The 15,577-nt window shown below is 36.4% G+C and overlaps 2 protein-coding genes across 4 annotated transcripts in view; one reads left to right on the forward strand and one right to left on the reverse strand.

Annotated features, from left to right (window-relative positions):
- abcf1 (ATP-binding cassette, sub-family F (GCN20), member 1) overlaps positions 1–6,786 on the reverse strand; it is a 15,054-nt gene extending 8,268 nt beyond the window's left edge. Inside the window, exons 1-14 of one of the 2 annotated variants that reach the window (XM_052532520.1) lie at positions 6,511–6,786; positions 5,921–5,967; positions 5,649–5,726; positions 5,384–5,522; positions 4,463–4,497; positions 4,182–4,286; positions 3,429–3,482; positions 3,099–3,200; positions 2,954–3,022; positions 2,379–2,456; positions 2,189–2,290; positions 1,611–1,733; positions 1,430–1,530; positions 479–564 (exon numbers count right to left, since the gene is read on the reverse strand). In XM_052532520.1, the coding sequence (XP_052388480.1) occupies positions 479–564; positions 1,430–1,530; positions 1,611–1,733; positions 2,189–2,290; positions 2,379–2,456; positions 2,954–3,022; positions 3,099–3,200; positions 3,429–3,482; positions 4,182–4,286; positions 4,463–4,497; positions 5,384–5,522; positions 5,649–5,726; positions 5,921–5,967; positions 6,511–6,568 (1,177 nt within the window). In that variant the 5' untranslated portion in view covers positions 6,569–6,786. The remainder of the gene's footprint in view (positions 1–478; positions 565–1,429; positions 1,531–1,610; positions 1,734–2,188; positions 2,291–2,378; positions 2,457–2,953; positions 3,023–3,098; positions 3,201–3,428; positions 3,483–4,181; positions 4,287–4,462; positions 4,498–5,383; positions 5,523–5,648; positions 5,727–5,920; positions 5,968–6,510) is intronic. The other variant, XM_052532521.1, reaches the window with a different exon arrangement.
- A 792-nt stretch (positions 6,787–7,578) lies between these two features.
- ca19h6orf136 (chromosome A19 C6orf136 homolog) lies at positions 7,579–15,286 on the forward strand. Of its 2 annotated transcripts, none has more exons than XM_052533176.1 (7): positions 7,579–7,768; positions 9,891–10,140; positions 10,327–11,001; positions 11,167–11,255; positions 12,497–12,697; positions 12,783–12,852; positions 13,841–15,286. In XM_052533176.1, exons 2-7 carry the CDS (start codon positions 10,042–10,044, stop codon positions 13,982–13,984), a joined length of 1,278 nt encoding a protein of 425 aa, XP_052389136.1. In that variant the 5' UTR covers positions 7,579–7,768; positions 9,891–10,041; the 3' UTR covers positions 13,985–15,286. The 2 variants fall into 2 exon arrangements, with proteins under 2 accessions (XP_052389136.1, XP_052389135.1); XM_052533175.1 differs by having other exon boundaries at positions 7,580–7,768; positions 9,886–10,140.
- The last annotated feature ends 291 nt before the right edge of the window (positions 15,287–15,577 follow it).

Below are 15,577 nucleotides of genomic sequence, written 5' to 3' on the forward strand. Positions count from 1 at the left end.
ACATTTTTAGTCAAAAACAACGTAATGACTGTTCAAGTCCGATTTTATATATCCTCGAGTCCGAGTCCAAGTACGAGTCATCAGTCCACGAGTCCAAGTCGAGTCACGAGTCCAGAGAATGGAGTCTCGAGTTGGACTCGAGTCCAAAGAAAAGTGACTCGAGTCGGACTCGAGTCCGAGTCCAGGACTCGAGTACTCCACTGGTGTAGACTACAGGATTACTGTTCAGCATCTCTGGCAGAATAGAGTGCCCTCTCGTGGCTGTAGATGGTAATGTTTTCTCTTGGTTCATTTCTCTCGATTCATGTCAAATTAATTTTGATAAGTCGCACCTGACTATAAGTCACAGGACCAGTCAAACTATGAAAAAAAAGTGTGACTTATAGTCCGGAATATACAGTAAAATGAAAATATACAACCATTAAAATTCTAAATAATATATATTAATAATACACTAATATAAAATGCTGTACTTTACCTTGCTCACAAAGCAGCACATCAATATTGGGAGGAATGCTAAGAGCTCTGTTAGCAATGTGCTTCAGGAGAGTGGTCTTCCCTTTCCTGATTCAGACAGGAAAGAGGAGTAAGAATACAGTTTTTACTAGAGCAACACTACCGAACTGAATAATACCTTGAATGCAATAGGGATGTAATGGTATGAAATTATCTTATCACGATTATAGTGACCAAAATAATCACAGTTATCAGTATTATCACAGTATTGTTATAATGTGCTAGAGATGTTAAAAAAGAGCCGAGCATTGCTATTAACTTCCTTTAGGTCAGCAGTTTAATTCCAGTCTTCACAACCCCCTGCTCTGCACATTTTGTATGTCACTCTTTGTTAACACACCATTTGATATAATCAACTGTTTAGAAGTGAGCTCCATGAATGAACTGTGCTCCCATTGACATGCTCCCTACACAGTGTTCATTGCTCCCCACTCCCTGAGCTTTCTGTTGAAGTTTACTTCACTTCGGAATGTCTTCACACACAGACAAGAGGGACATCATAAACCTCTGTAAATAAATACAATTTAAATTCACGTCTCACACTTTGAACGGAACATATACAGTACGTTCACTTCGAACATGAATCATGGTGGAATATCCTGTGATGTCCACTTCAGAGGGCACTTACGTTTGAATAGAACAAATGTCTGAAGCCATAAGAGAAACATACTAAATGTGCAGAGCAGATGGGGTGCGAGGACTGGAATTGAGAACTGCTGCTTTAGGTATTACATGGAGCAAAGATGAAAATAAAATGCCATTGAATCGTTTCTGTAAAATTGCGGTAAAATTGCAGTAATCGAATACGGTTTTAATGATAATTAAAAGATGAAACAGGAATTTTATCCCTACATCCCTAGAATGCAATGCAGTAATACAATTGTGTGTCAAATTTAAACCATCATCAACCCACCCATTCGGTCCAACCAGACCGTATCGCCTCCCAGCAACAATCAGAAGATCAGCGTTAACAAACAGCTCTTTACCGTGGGCTGAAATGCTGAATCTTTCCAACTAAAAACAGATCACAGAAATGAGTACATAGTATCAAGTGCTTCCCGATGTCTCAGATGAAAGTCTCCTATTTGCCTCACCTTGATGTCCGAAGCGTTTTCCAGCATGGCCTGTCGAGAGGACAGCTCAGCCTGAGAGATGGAGAAGTCTCCCTCGATGGCGCTCTGAGCTCGTACACTAGCCACCTGCCGCTCATACTCCATCTGCACAACACAAGAGGATTCGTCTACAATCATGCTGTTATTGTCAACTATAACTAAAACCATATAAATATTAGACAGAAAACCTTAAAGATTTGAAATGTTGCCTTGGAAACTAACGGAAACAAAATAATTGTAAGAATAGGCTGAAGAACCAAAATAACTTACACTAATATATTTATATATAGCCGTTCAAAAGTTTGGGATCAATAAGATTTTAATGTTTTTAAAGAACTCTCTTCTGCTCATCGTGGTTGAATTTATTAGATCAGAAATACATATATATATATATATATATATAAAAAAATGACATGAGCACATCACAAATAAACTTTTTACGAAAACAAAGCCAATTCAAAATTATACTTTTTTTTATAAATAATACAATATTATAGAAATAATGTAGAAATTACACTTCTATAACATACATTAGAGTATTCAAAATTTGCATACGCTACCATTTTCTTTTTCTTCTTCTTCTCTTTTTTACTCATGTTAGCGAAGGGGTCGTCCTCTTGTTTCTCTTTGGCCAGCTCAGCCGCGAGCGCATCCTCAGCACTCTACAGAACATATATAAAGATAGAAAGTGGAAGAATTAACTTTTGGAAAATATGAGTATTAGGAATACAAAAAGAAAAATGATTGTACCATCATTGTGTCATTTTCATCACTCTTTTCCTCCTCTTCTTCATCATCACTAGGAGGGGGGCGAGCAGGCTTCCCTTTCTAAAAAAGATATAAAGATATTGAACTTGAGACATTGTACACTTATTTCCATTTAAGCTGCATTGACTTTCTTTCGATGGAGCAAAAATGTTTCAGAACAAAAAATATTCTGAAGAACATATATAAAGCACAAAGTTTAAGTTAAGTTAGTAAATTCATACTTTCAGTAAGGATGCTTTATTAAATTAATCAAAAGTGACTTTTTTAATGCTACAAAATATTTTTATTTCAAATACTGTACTTTTGAACCTTTCCGTTTCTCTAAGAACCCTGAAAAAAGTTTCATGAAGTCTACAAAAATATTAAACACCACAACAGTTTTCAACACTAGTGACCATAATATAATTTTTTTTTGATAACATTTTAAACATATATTCAAATAGAAAACATTTGAAACTTTAATAATACTCAACTCAATCAGCTTAAGCCAGATTCCAAATCACAAATACATAAAATATATATAAATGTATACATAAACTTAATCAGCTTAATCTGACCTTGGGCTGTTCCTTCTTGCCTTTCTTCTGAGTCATCTCTGGTTCCTTCTCTTCAAATTTCTCTTCCTCCTGTCAACATTACGATGCCCTTTAGGCTCCACACTTTTCAGAACAACTTGTATTTGTCAAAGTAAGAGTCACACACCTTAGGTGGTTTAGCAGTGACTTTCTTGCCCTTTTTCCCTCCTTTCATTTCATTCTCATCTTTCTTCTCCAACTCTTCATGTTTTTCATCCTCTGAGGCCTCCTGTGTTTGAGAGGAGAGAGTCAACCAAAGATCAGAGCACCGCTCCCCAATCAGACATAATGTTAGTAATGCAGAATCTGCAGAAACGGGTTTGTTTCTGTGATGAGTGAAGCACATCCGTTATGTAGCAATAAAGAAAAAAAGCAAGGTGGGAGAAAGACAGAAGATGTGAATTTTGAAAAAAGGAAAACTGAATAAGAATTTAAAGAAATAATACGAAGTACCCACCTTCATTATTTTAGGTTTAGTCTTATCTTTTTTCTTGGTTATCTTCTCAACTTCCTGATTACATACATACACACACACACATAAAGAAACAGGCACATGTGCTTATAAATGTAGATATAACCAATATTCAGCCCAATATGTTCTTCCCTTCTTTATCTGTCACAAACAATGTTTTAATGACTGAAACGATGAGTGCACTGACACTGAGCTGGAAAACAAAGGAATGAATGCAGATGGCACTGGGAATGTCATGAAGAGAGCGAGGATATAAGGGAATGAAAGAGGAATAAACACAATATTAGAGTGGATGAGTTATGTGGTGTGTGATGCATATGTGCCATAATTAGGTACATCAAATCTGATTATGCTGTAAAGATAATATCATGAACAGTGATGGTACTAATAACTACTAAGACAATATGCAAATATTAATTCAATAAAAACTGTTTTCCATGCAATTTCTCGAGAAAATCCATTTTGCTAGAAAATGGATATGAAAAACTCTTTATACTTAAATGATGCTATTTTAAACAGCATTTTAACTATTAGTTTCTATTGCTAAACATGCATTCTATGGTCTCATTAATTTAGAGCCTACATAATATATCTGTACTTCTAAAAAAAATATATATTTATATACATAATTATAATTACATACATAAAACAGACTTGAACAGCATCATAAAACTTGCTCTATACTTGTGCATACAAACTCAACATACAATGTCTGACTGTGAAACTGGAAGCACCCACCTTTGAGCTCTTCTTGCTTTGGGGTTTCTCATCATCACCATCATCATCCTCATCATCATCATCACCACTCTGCTCCTGACTCAGAGCAGCAAATATGTTGCCACCCTGATCGAAAGATATAGACAAAAAAAATCTCACATTTCGGCGTTGCATCATCTAGACTGGATCACATGATTTAAACAGCACTGTTCTCTAGATTGTTCAGCAGAAGGAAAACGACTCTGTCCACAAAGTGCATCCCAATGAAGAGAAGTACAGCATAGTATATCAGAGCAACTCACTTTGTTTTTCTTTCCTCCTTTGACTGGAGCGACAACTGCAAAATAAAAATAAACCATAATGTTAAACGTGTGGTGTGATGTAGGGCTAAGCGATATGGCCAAAAAATAAAAAAGATCACAATCAAATTGTTCATGTCAGTCGATACTCGATATCGATAATTATCACGATAAATTTACGTTTAAAGGCAGATTTTTGTTCCTAAGTGAAACCAGGCCATTAATTGTGGTTTAAAACCTCTCTTTAAGGTCAGAACATGACAAGCACTTCACGCTTTTGAATTCTTTACACTTTTTCAGTCATTCTTCCTCAACAAAAATAAATGTCAATATAGAAAAATTAATTTCTTAGTATCTGCATGTTTTAATGAGTGATATTGTCATCATTAAACAGGTTTGTCTTCTTGACTTTGATGATGCGTATCTTCAGCACAGTTTGTAGTGCAGGCTGCACTATTGATATTAATAATATTACATTTTTGTCTCTTAGAAAGCACATGTGACAGTAGCTTGACTTGAGCTGACAGTAAAAGCTTGAGTTAGGATGCAGATGTAAATTTAGGTTCATTATCAAAAAACAGCAACATTTCTCTAAATTATAACAACCTCAGTTTTATATGGTGAAATTTAATTATTCTGACTGAGTTTTATTCAAATGAACAGTTGATCTTCAATAGCAGCGTACATTTAGATCATGATAACCAGAGTTAAAAACCACACATACAGCAATACCATGGTAAAAATATAACAATGTAACTATGGTTTCCAGGTATTTGTATGAAAGATACATTTAGTATAAATGAACAAATGCTATAACGTATTTATAAAAATATACTGTAATTAATTATATAATGAAATATTACATGTATATACGAGCATCTCTTATGTGGGACATGCTGGCACAAACTAAGTTTATGGCATTACCCTCTTCCTCCTCTTCATCTTCATCACTGGGCTGGACTGACAGTTTCTTGAGGCGCTGCATGACCTCTGCATCATCATCATCATCGTCCTCATCGTCTCCTGCTTTCCATTTTCGTCTGTCCTTCTTTTTCTTCTGAGGCTAAAAATGACAAGGCAGTCTGAAAATTAACATGTTTGACTGTTTATATCTTTATGTTTAAATTTAATTATTATTATTTTTTCTTTATATAATGTATTGAAAAACACTTAAATTGAAATAATGCACCTGTTTCCCTTGTGCCTCTTTCACTGGTGGCTGTTCTACTTTTTCTGGTTTATTGTCTGATGCCAGCTCCTCAAAAAACTGTAAATCATGAAATAAAAAATGACAAATAACAATTCAACTGTCAGAGGTATGAGTTATAAAACGCATTAATTATTATTTTTGCAATTATTAATGAAATATTATTATGGGTAACTGAAAAAACTTAAGCATAATGCTGTTAAGGATTAAAGTTATAACAAATGACTCGTGATTTAACAAAACTGAAAACTTACACTTTTCTTGACCTTCTTATCCTTCTTTCCTTTTTTGACATGTTTGTCTAAACAAAGAAAAGTCATTATGTTAAACACTTCTGTACACATGAACACACTCGAGTGAACAAAGCAGTGGGACAATGCCAAAGAAAGAATGGTTTGTGTACAGGATTTGAAACAAGAGAGCTTTCTCAACAAATCCAGTGAGCTGGATACTTATACAGCATTTTCAGGCAGCACAGGCACGTTCCCCCCGAAAAATAAAACATAAAATAAATCGGTAGATTTTGAAACAAGCGCTATCCGGTCATTTAAAGCTTGCTCAGTTGAAACACGGATCACACGGAGAATATGGTCTTAAATTATATCAGGTTGGCAAAATGATGCAATGACAGTGAAATATCAAACTCCTCACCACCATAAACTCACTTCTGTCGAATAACGTTAATGGGCTAAGAAAAATACAATAAATCACAACCTCTGTGTCTCCACTACACATAGCAGAGCTGTCATCATGTAAACCTTTACAAAATAGTTGCATCATTTTCATATCGTTATTATTATGAGTGTGGTGTAACAGAAACGCACACTCTTAACGTTAACGTTACCTGTTTGTGGTTCATCATCACCCTCCCACTCAGCGACTTCTTTTGATTTCTTTGGCATTTTTCTGCTTAATCTTTTTTTCTCGCAAGGAATGGCAATAAGGTATTGAAATTAGACTCGAGGATGTCTCACAGATGACAATGCACACGAGCACACTGTAGCTCACATCACATGCGGCCTAAGCGCGCAGTGCTACTGTGGTGCTACACACTCAAACGCCGGGACCTCGGTTCGCGACAGCGCCACAACCTCACTCAGGCCACCCAATGAACTGCACTGGCGTTGCCTAAAACGAATGATTTCAAATTTAAAGTCAATTAAAGTCTGCTAACGTGTATATAATATAATATAATATAATATAATATAATATAATATAATATAATATAATATAATATAATATAATATAATATAATATAATATAATATAATATAATATAATATAATATAATATAATACTTTATTTTAGTGTTCTTGTTACACGTTACATTTACTTACTTATTAGCAATAAAAATACGCACAGTTTTACAAGCAACTACCAAAGCCAAAGGATGACCCATATATTGTTGACTGACATGTGTGACCTAATATAATATAATATAATATAATATAATATAATATAATATAATATAATATAATATAATATAATATAATATAATATAATATAATACTTTATTTTAGTGTTCTTGTTACACGTTACATTTACTTACTTATTAGCAATAAAAATACGCACAGTTTTACAAGCAACTACCAAAGCCAAAGGATGACCCATATATTGTTGACTGATATGTGTGACCTAATATAATATAATATAATATACTATAATATAATATAATATAATATAATATGAATTCCCACTGAGAAAGTAATATCAGAAATACTGTAATAAAATTTGAAACAAAAGTCGGTGCTCTTTCATAACAATGTACAACATGAGTTTAAGACTTTTATTTTGAAAAGAGAGAGCCGCCATAGTTGAAACTGGGCGTGACTGTCTTGCAGTATGTCGCTCTCGCCGCTGGATGCCGCTCTAATGGGCAGTTTCCGCTTCCAGAAGGCGTCAATGTGATGTGCGCATGCGCAGAAGCGCAGACATGCGCTGGACAAGGACATAAGGAGAGTGACATTTGTGTAACGTTGACTACTAATTCGTGTTCTTTCTAAATCACATCAAAATTAGCGTCAATCAGATTTGGATACAATCTCGCATCTCTGCACAGTGAGCTGACGCTTCACATCATTTTCTCAGATTCACGGAGGACAGGTAATGTAATTCATTTCATGTTTACAAGCAGGACAGCTAACAACTGACTGGGATGTAACTTACAGATATGAAGACTAACAAGCTAACGTTAACTATTATCTGCCCAACCCAATCAGACAATAAACCTATGATCTTTGTTCGCTTTCAGCCCAGGCACTATCCTCTTTATAATCGGTCAGTTTGTTTCGGAAAGTATTGGTTGTATTTGTGAGGTTGTCAGCTGAGTTGACAGTGTTGATTTGTAAAGTGTGACCAAAGCGTGATGCACATGTATCAGGCTGGGTCTGATCACTGTAAATACCTGTAAATATAACATATTTTTCTAATCTAAAACGTGGACAAGGCTTGTTTTAATTCAAACGGATGACTGAACAATATACTACACACTTCAAACCTTTCTTATTTTGTTATACAAGAACTACTGTGCAAAAGTATTAGGCCACTAGTATTTTCACCAATAGAAAATGGTTTTAAGTCAGTTATTTCTGTCTTTTGCTGTAGTGTGTCAGTAGTAAATATCAGTTTACATTTCCAAACATTGTTTTTGTCATTAATTGTAATAATCCAGTGAGATTTTAGTTTGCACCAGGAGTCTGACAGCAGCCAGAGATCTGATCTCACCATCATCAGTTTGTCTGGAATAACATGAAGAAACAGAACAAACTGAGACAGACTCAATCCAGAAGAACTGTGGCAATGTCTCCAAAATGTTTCAAGAAACCTGCAAAGCTACCTGAAAAACAATGCACAAGTGCACCTAGGACAAAAGCTTTAGCACAAAGTGTGGTCACACCAAATGCTGATTTAATTTAGTTAAGTTAATGGAAGTTCAGTAATAAAATCTATTTATTGAATTATCTTTGACGCCATCTTCACTTACAGCATTGTTACACAAGTGCCTAAAACTTTGCACAGTACTGTAGCTTTGCAGGTTTCTTGAAGCATTTGGAGACATTGCCACAGTTCTCCTGGACTGAGTGTTTTTAAAATGTTTGTTGGTGAAAATACTAGTGGTCTAAGACTTTTTCACAGTACTGTATATTTCTGAATTAAGGTCTTCTTAGATTGCTTTTAGTGCATCCAGAGATGCAGCACGCCATAATTCACTAGTTTTTTCAGACACTGTCTTTGTGGTCAGATTTTTCACCTCTTCTGCCCCACATTTGCTGCTGCCTGCTCAGACAGCATTTTTAGACATCTAAATGTGCTGTACACACCTGACAACCAAAAATGCTAAGTAGCCATCTCACTAGGTTTGGCTTGTAGCCTTTCCTTCTGAAACTTCTGTTGCCTCTGGCAGGTAATGTAGCTTGTGTGCTCCTGCAGTACAAGAGTTAATCTCTCACCTGGGATGTAAAAGTAACTGTAGGACATGTCAATTGACTCAATGTAATTTAGCCCATGTGTCGTCTTTCTATTGGAAGATTTACTGATCCTAATTTGTTTGTGTTTTCCATTTGTCTGCATTGTAAGAGTTTTGCACTCATGACTAATGACGTGTGCCTATTCAGAATTGTAGATTTTATTTTGAAAGAAATTAAAGGGGTTGTCTAATGCTTTTTCATGCATTATCATTTATTTACACCTTTAAAGAGTCGGATTCTCATTTTAAACATGCCCAAATCTTAAAAAAATGAGTTGGATCTATGACAGAGTATATCTGTGCCAAATATGTCCCTGTATGACATCATAGACAGAGGAAATACTTTTACGGGCGCTTCTCCAGGAAGAGAATGTTCAAACATTAATTCCATCACATCCCACAGTAGACAAAACATAGTTAATGAATATATGAAAACCAATAGACTTAACAGAAGGAGCATTTTGAAAATGTATATGTAGATACTAGGTCACAGAGGGATAGAGGGCAATGAAGTGGTGGGTGGGTTAGCAAAACAGGCTTTGGAAACTGAGGAGATTATGAATAGGCTATTTCACTTGGTAAATATGAAGCAAAAGTAATTATAAAAGTTTATTTCATTAAAGAATGGCAACAAAAATGGCATATGGCTCACACAGGAAGTCAACTTAATGAAATACAGCGAGAAGTTGGAGTATATCTGAATATCTGGTCTTGTCAGTGTGATTTAAATGTAATAATAATTTTTTTGGCCCAGGTTAGGTTTTGAAGGACACAGGTTTCTGTCTCTGTGAATGGGTGAGTAACCAGAGGCAGCGCTGGATGGGAGAGTTCACGTTGCCTCCTCTTTGAGTAGCCTGATGATGTCATCTTACTGAGACTCCATCGAGGTCAACACAGCACCTTGACTTGAATGGCTGTGTGCAGAGGGGGTGTCTCTCTTTGGGTGGGGTGTGTCAGGAACCATGGTGGCAGACAAGCAATGCCGAAACAGTGCTGGAATTTATGTCAGGTGCACATTGTATCTATTTACCCCCCAAAAATTTAATGTTTAAAATATTTTTTGACTGTTCACCTAAATACCATATATTGTGTAACAAAAATACACTACCGTCCAAAAGTAGTTTTTTTTCTTAAGAAATGCATTAAATTGATCAAAGGTTTGGACCGATCTAATCGAATTCTGTCTGATTTGCAGACAACCGAATTTCACTTGATTGACAACTGTAGGACTGTGAGCAGTGCATCATGGAACTTGGTTCCTCCAAACAGTCTACACTACCTGTCCATTAAACAGCCATCCCTGTCCCATCCCTTCCACCATGCGTGCCAGCCGAACCGAGCGGCCAGCCTAGAGGAGGAGGAATGGGAGGAGTCCATCAGCTTGCCTGTCCTGCTCAAACCCGGAGAGACCGATGAGCAGCACACCGTGGTGGAAGTGCCCTTTCTTGGGCCGGCCAAACTAAGTGAGCTCCTTGCTTTGAGACCCAACAGACCATTTGACTTGCTTTTTCCTTTAACTACTGTTGATGGAAGCAGAGAGGATGATATTAGCATTACCAGAAAGGATGGGACTGATGAAAACCAGCCGAAAGAGAGAGGCTCCTTCAGGAGTCTGTTTGAGACCGAGAGGTGCCCTGCACCTTTTATGTTGGGATCTCGCTTCTATTGCTTTCACTGCCCCGGGATGGAGTCTGTCTCAGAGATTGGGGTCAAGCCAAGAAAGGGACAAGATGAGCAGAGTATCTATCCGGCCCTCAGTGTAATGCATTACAGCCACGCTGAGACTGAGAGAGTGGACGAGAGCTCTAGCCAGAGAGACATGGAGGATGAGGAGAAACTGGCCCTCATGCATGAGAAGCTGAGGGTGGAGGTAAGACAAGTTTAAGGGAACCATTGGAACATGGAACATTTGTAGACAAATGAATGGGAGAAATAATGCTTCATGTGGAGGCTGTATTACATTTATGATACCTTTTTAATAATGTAATTGCAATGAAATCTCGACTAATAGTTATGGCTCCACATTGTGTTTCAGCTTCCTAGTTTCTTTGTGAAAAATCATGACTACAGCATATACTCTGAAGATGTTGAGTTCATCAATGGTCTTCTGAACACCAAAACAAGGTAAACCTGAGAGGAAGTCATACTAGCTGTCAGTGAACCCCTGTGACTATTGTTTTAAACTATAAAAGACTTTATAATATATAATAACATAAGTCGTATTTCATGTTCCCTCTAAACCATATGTGACCCTGGACCACAAAACCAGTTTTAAGTTGCCGGGGCATATTTTCAACAATAGCCCAAAAAAAACATTGTATGGGTCAAAATTATCCAAAATCATTAGGATATTAAGTAAAGATCATGTTCCATGAATATATTTTGTACATTTCCTACCTTAAATATATCAAAGCAAAATTTTGATTAGCGATATGCATTGCTAAGAATTCATTTGGACAACTTTAAAGGCGATTTTCTCAATATTTCAGATTCTCAAATAGTTGTATCACGGCCAAATCTTGTCCGATCCTAATAAACCATACATCAATGGAAAGCTTATTTATTCAGCTTTCAGAGTGTGTATAAATCTTAATTTCGAGAAATTGACACTTAAGACTGGTTTAGTGGTTCAGGCTCACAAATGTTTTCCTGGGATCGAGACAGGCACATTCAACTGAATCTTTGCTTGAAGATAATCACTTGTTTAATTCTGTGTAATTCGCAACAAATTATGCACACCTTCTGGTCAATAACAAAAACTAACCTCATTATAAGGCGATATCTGATATTTGATCTTAGAAATTTGACCTTTTTTTTTTCCTAACCTTTTTAATGTGTCATCTTTTATTTCAAATTCATACATTTATATTTATAAACTTTAAAAAAAAATGTTGCATCAAGACATTTTTATTTCTCAAGATTTGTTCTCAAACCTTTGTTGGATTTCTTTTTTTTTTCTCCTACTAAGCATTTTCTGCAAGCAAGTAAAAAAAAAAAACTGACAGTTTTAAGTTTTTCCAAGCAAAATGTTTCCAAAAAAAAAAGACTAAATCCAAAAAAAAAAATATAAAATAAATCATGGGTGGTTTTGTTTGTTATTTACACTTTTGTTAATTGCACACTGCTCCAGCTGTGTGTTCACGGTGTGTGTGTGTTCACGGTGTGTGTGTTTTCACGGTGTGTGTGTGTTCAGGGTATGTGTGTGCACTTTGGATGGGTTAAATGCAGAGCATGAATTCTGAGTGTGGGTCACCATACTTGACTGTTTGTCACATCAATTTCACTTTTAATAGTTCCGATTGAATGACTGGTTTTGGCTTATATCTGACTGGTTTAAAGATCTGTTTTTCTGTCTGTCTCTGAAGGGGTCGAGTAGTGTACCAGCTGACTCTGACGATCTGGCGATTGATGTGTCTGTGTTACTATGCGGAGGCTCAGCTGGAAGTGCTGAAGCTGACCAAGCATCCAGAAGACGGCTCCATCAAAGCTCGCTGGAGAGTCAAAGGCCTGCCCTTCCACTCCGTTCTGATCTTCTTCTACAAGAAAGACAAGAGCCACCTCTACAGGTGAGAAATGCTGTGACAGCCTAGCAAAACCTTGCCCTGTGCTCATCTTTGTGTAGTCTTATTTATTTATTTTTTTTCTGTTCAGAACATATGACGCATTCTCCACCTTCTATGTTGGCTCTGATGGACGAATACATAGGCATAAAGTTGAAAAGGTGAGGTTTTCTTACTACTCCATATTTTTTGAATATCCTTATTTTCAAACAAAGTGTAAGTGAATAGAAATTTCCATGTTACACTTCCGTTCAGCACTTTTTTTGCGTTAATAAAACTTTCCCCCTATTTACTTGAACAGGGATGGATATTTCAATGTGCTTTCCCCTAATTTTGAACAGATTAATGTTTCATTTTCTAGCTTAAGAAATGTGAAAAGGGGAGACGGTTTTGTTTTAAAGTGCTCTGTGAAAGACCAGGAAAGAAATGTGAGTGAGGATTCAGAGCTAAAAATAGGAGCGCAGACCACATCTGCAGTGTTGTCTTTTTTATATTAATACAGCAAAATTCAAAGAAAATGAAAGCTAGCTGACTAAGAATTCTGTCACAGACATTCCCTTAAGACTGCCACATTAAAACAGCAAGATTTATATTATTTTCCTAACAGTTAAAAAAAAATAGTATTATGGAAAATTTACATCTTTTGTGTGTAATTTAACACTTTAGATTTAGATTATTAATATATTGATAATAATTTATAATTTTTAAATGCATTTAAATGGATAGTTAACCCCCCAAAATGAAAAATGACTTATTTACTTACCTTCGGTTGTTCCAAACTTGTTTTGTTTTTGTTTTTTGTTATTCTGATGATCACAAAAGAAGATATTTTGAAGAATGATGGTGCTGCTCCTCATCTACATTCACAGTATGTGAAAAATAAAATACTATGGAAGTCAATGGGGAACAGCAACTGTTCGGTTACCAAATACTTCAAAATATCTTCTTTTATGTTCTGTAAATGAAAGAAACTCATACAGGTTTGGAACACCCTGAGGCAGAGTAGATGACAGTTTTGATTTTTGGGTGAACTGTCCCTTTAAGTCATCCTGCGGCCCCCTGGGAAATCTACCGAGGCTCTCTGATTGAAAAACAAACACTTGATCATTTCATCTCTGGTTTAACTTTAGTGTGTATCTATGTTGGTAGGTTATGGAGGCTCGTCCTCCCTTGCTGCCCAAAGTGACGTCAGTGCTGGCCGGGGCGCTGGTGGCGCTGGGCGTTCAAGAACATCGTCCCGCCCTCAACCTGCTCCCTCTCCTGCTGTCCTCCCTCCGACAGACCCGAGCCTGAGCCGCAGAGCAGCACCAGAGCCATTCAAAAGACTGAAAAAGATGCAGTGCTGTATTGTGTGGGTTGAGTGAATGAGATATTGCTAGCCAGTTTTTTGGGGGTAAATCCACAGGAACAAGAACAAACGAGTTAAAACTCTTCTCACTTGAAACAATCTTTCTGTGCTCTTTAATTTCGATTTTGACTCGTAACAGGTTTCAGAGAGTAACACCTGAGGGCATCACCTAACTAGGATGTTAACTAACGCACAACTCTTTAACAAACAGGTTTTGATGTCCCAGTGCATTACTGTACAGGTATATTCAAAACCATCTCTAAATACATCGTCAGCTCGGCTGTAAAACTATGTCTTTTGAAGCACATGCCTGAGAAATGTTCAAGATGGTTCAGCTCACATTCACAGTAATAAATCACCAGAAAGATTGCTCATGATTTTTAAGTCTTGATCATCTCACATTGTAATAATTAATTCTATATTTTTTGTATTTATATATTAATCTGAGTTTTCATCAGTTGCACTGGTTTAAATGTTGTAGAGGAAGGTGCCTATAAACCAGCCGGTTCCTTTAGTAGCAGAAGTCAGTGAATGTCTTTAGAGTTGTTGCCTTTAAGGGAAAGTGATGCCAGGGACTGCCTTTGAGTGTAGCGAGTTTAGTTTCCTGTCTGGACTTGTTCTTGTTTGCCCATACCTTCCTTATTTAATTTTTTTTTTCCAATATGCAAGTCACACAGTGTAAGTTACAAGCCAATATAGCTCCCTGGATAAATGCATTGCCAAATCTGCACTGGTCTTGCCGTGCCGTCCATATAAAATAAGTCAACACTTATTTGAAAAACCCATGTTTTCAATTTTTTTCCTCATTGAAATATGTTCAGAAGTGTATTTGCATCTGAAAAGCAACACGAAGGTTATTTTTCTCCAGTTTAATAGGTCACTTTAGCTCAGTAATGACTGTAATGTGATAAAACGCTCTCCTCCCATAGTCTGTTTTAATAAGAACAGTTTCAACTGCTTGAGCTTCCTGTGGTAAAGACATAATCAAACACTTCAATGGACTTTCTTTGTCCCAAAGTAGTCAGAACACATCTGTCTCAAATGCTTGTGCTTTTGAATGGACAATAAAAGCATGAAACGCTGTCACTCCACAATCTGTGCAATTTCAAATCCGAAAAGAAAGAACCTGTTAAAGCAGATCCATATAAAACATTGCTGAGTAATTGCTCTGGTGGTCAATTCTGCACCATTTACCCAAAAACCTGTGTGAATATGTTGTGTGACAAATAAATGCATAATGACATCAATATTTTTGGTCTCTGTTCTTCTCTCTTTTCTAGAGACTTGATTCTGCTAAATCATGTTGAATTTGTTGCATTTAAGGTACTATATATATGATTTTATTTTTGTGCGGTTCAAATAGGACTTTAAACCTAATCATGGTTTCCACATATATATGAACTGTTTTCAATATTGACAATGCAAAAAATGCAATTCAGCATGTAAGAATGATTTCTGAAGGATCATGTGACACTAAAGGCTGGAGCAATGGCAGCTTTGCATCACAGGAATAAATTACATTTTACAGTTCTTTCTAG

Source organism: Carassius gibelio, chromosome A19 (assembly GCF_023724105.1).
Source record: "Carassius gibelio isolate Cgi1373 ecotype wild population from Czech Republic chromosome A19, carGib1.2-hapl.c, whole genome shotgun sequence".
NCBI lineage: Eukaryota > Metazoa > Chordata > Actinopteri > Cypriniformes > Cyprinidae > Carassius > Carassius gibelio.

Bases quoted from the DNA above. Each gene is read 5' to 3' on its own strand.
- ca19h6orf136 (XM_052533176.1), top strand. From the start codon at position 10,042: ATGGCTGTGTGCAGAGGGGGTGTCTCTCTTTGGGTGGGGTGTGTCAGG. The intron at 11,002-11,166 runs GTAAGACAAGTT...ATTGTGTTTCAG, and splicing joins ATGAGAAGCTGAGGGTGGAG to CTTCCTAGTTTCTTTGTGAA. The intron at 12,698-12,782 runs GTGAGAAATGCT...TTTTCTGTTCAG, and splicing joins GACAAGAGCCACCTCTACAG to AACATATGACGCATTCTCCA.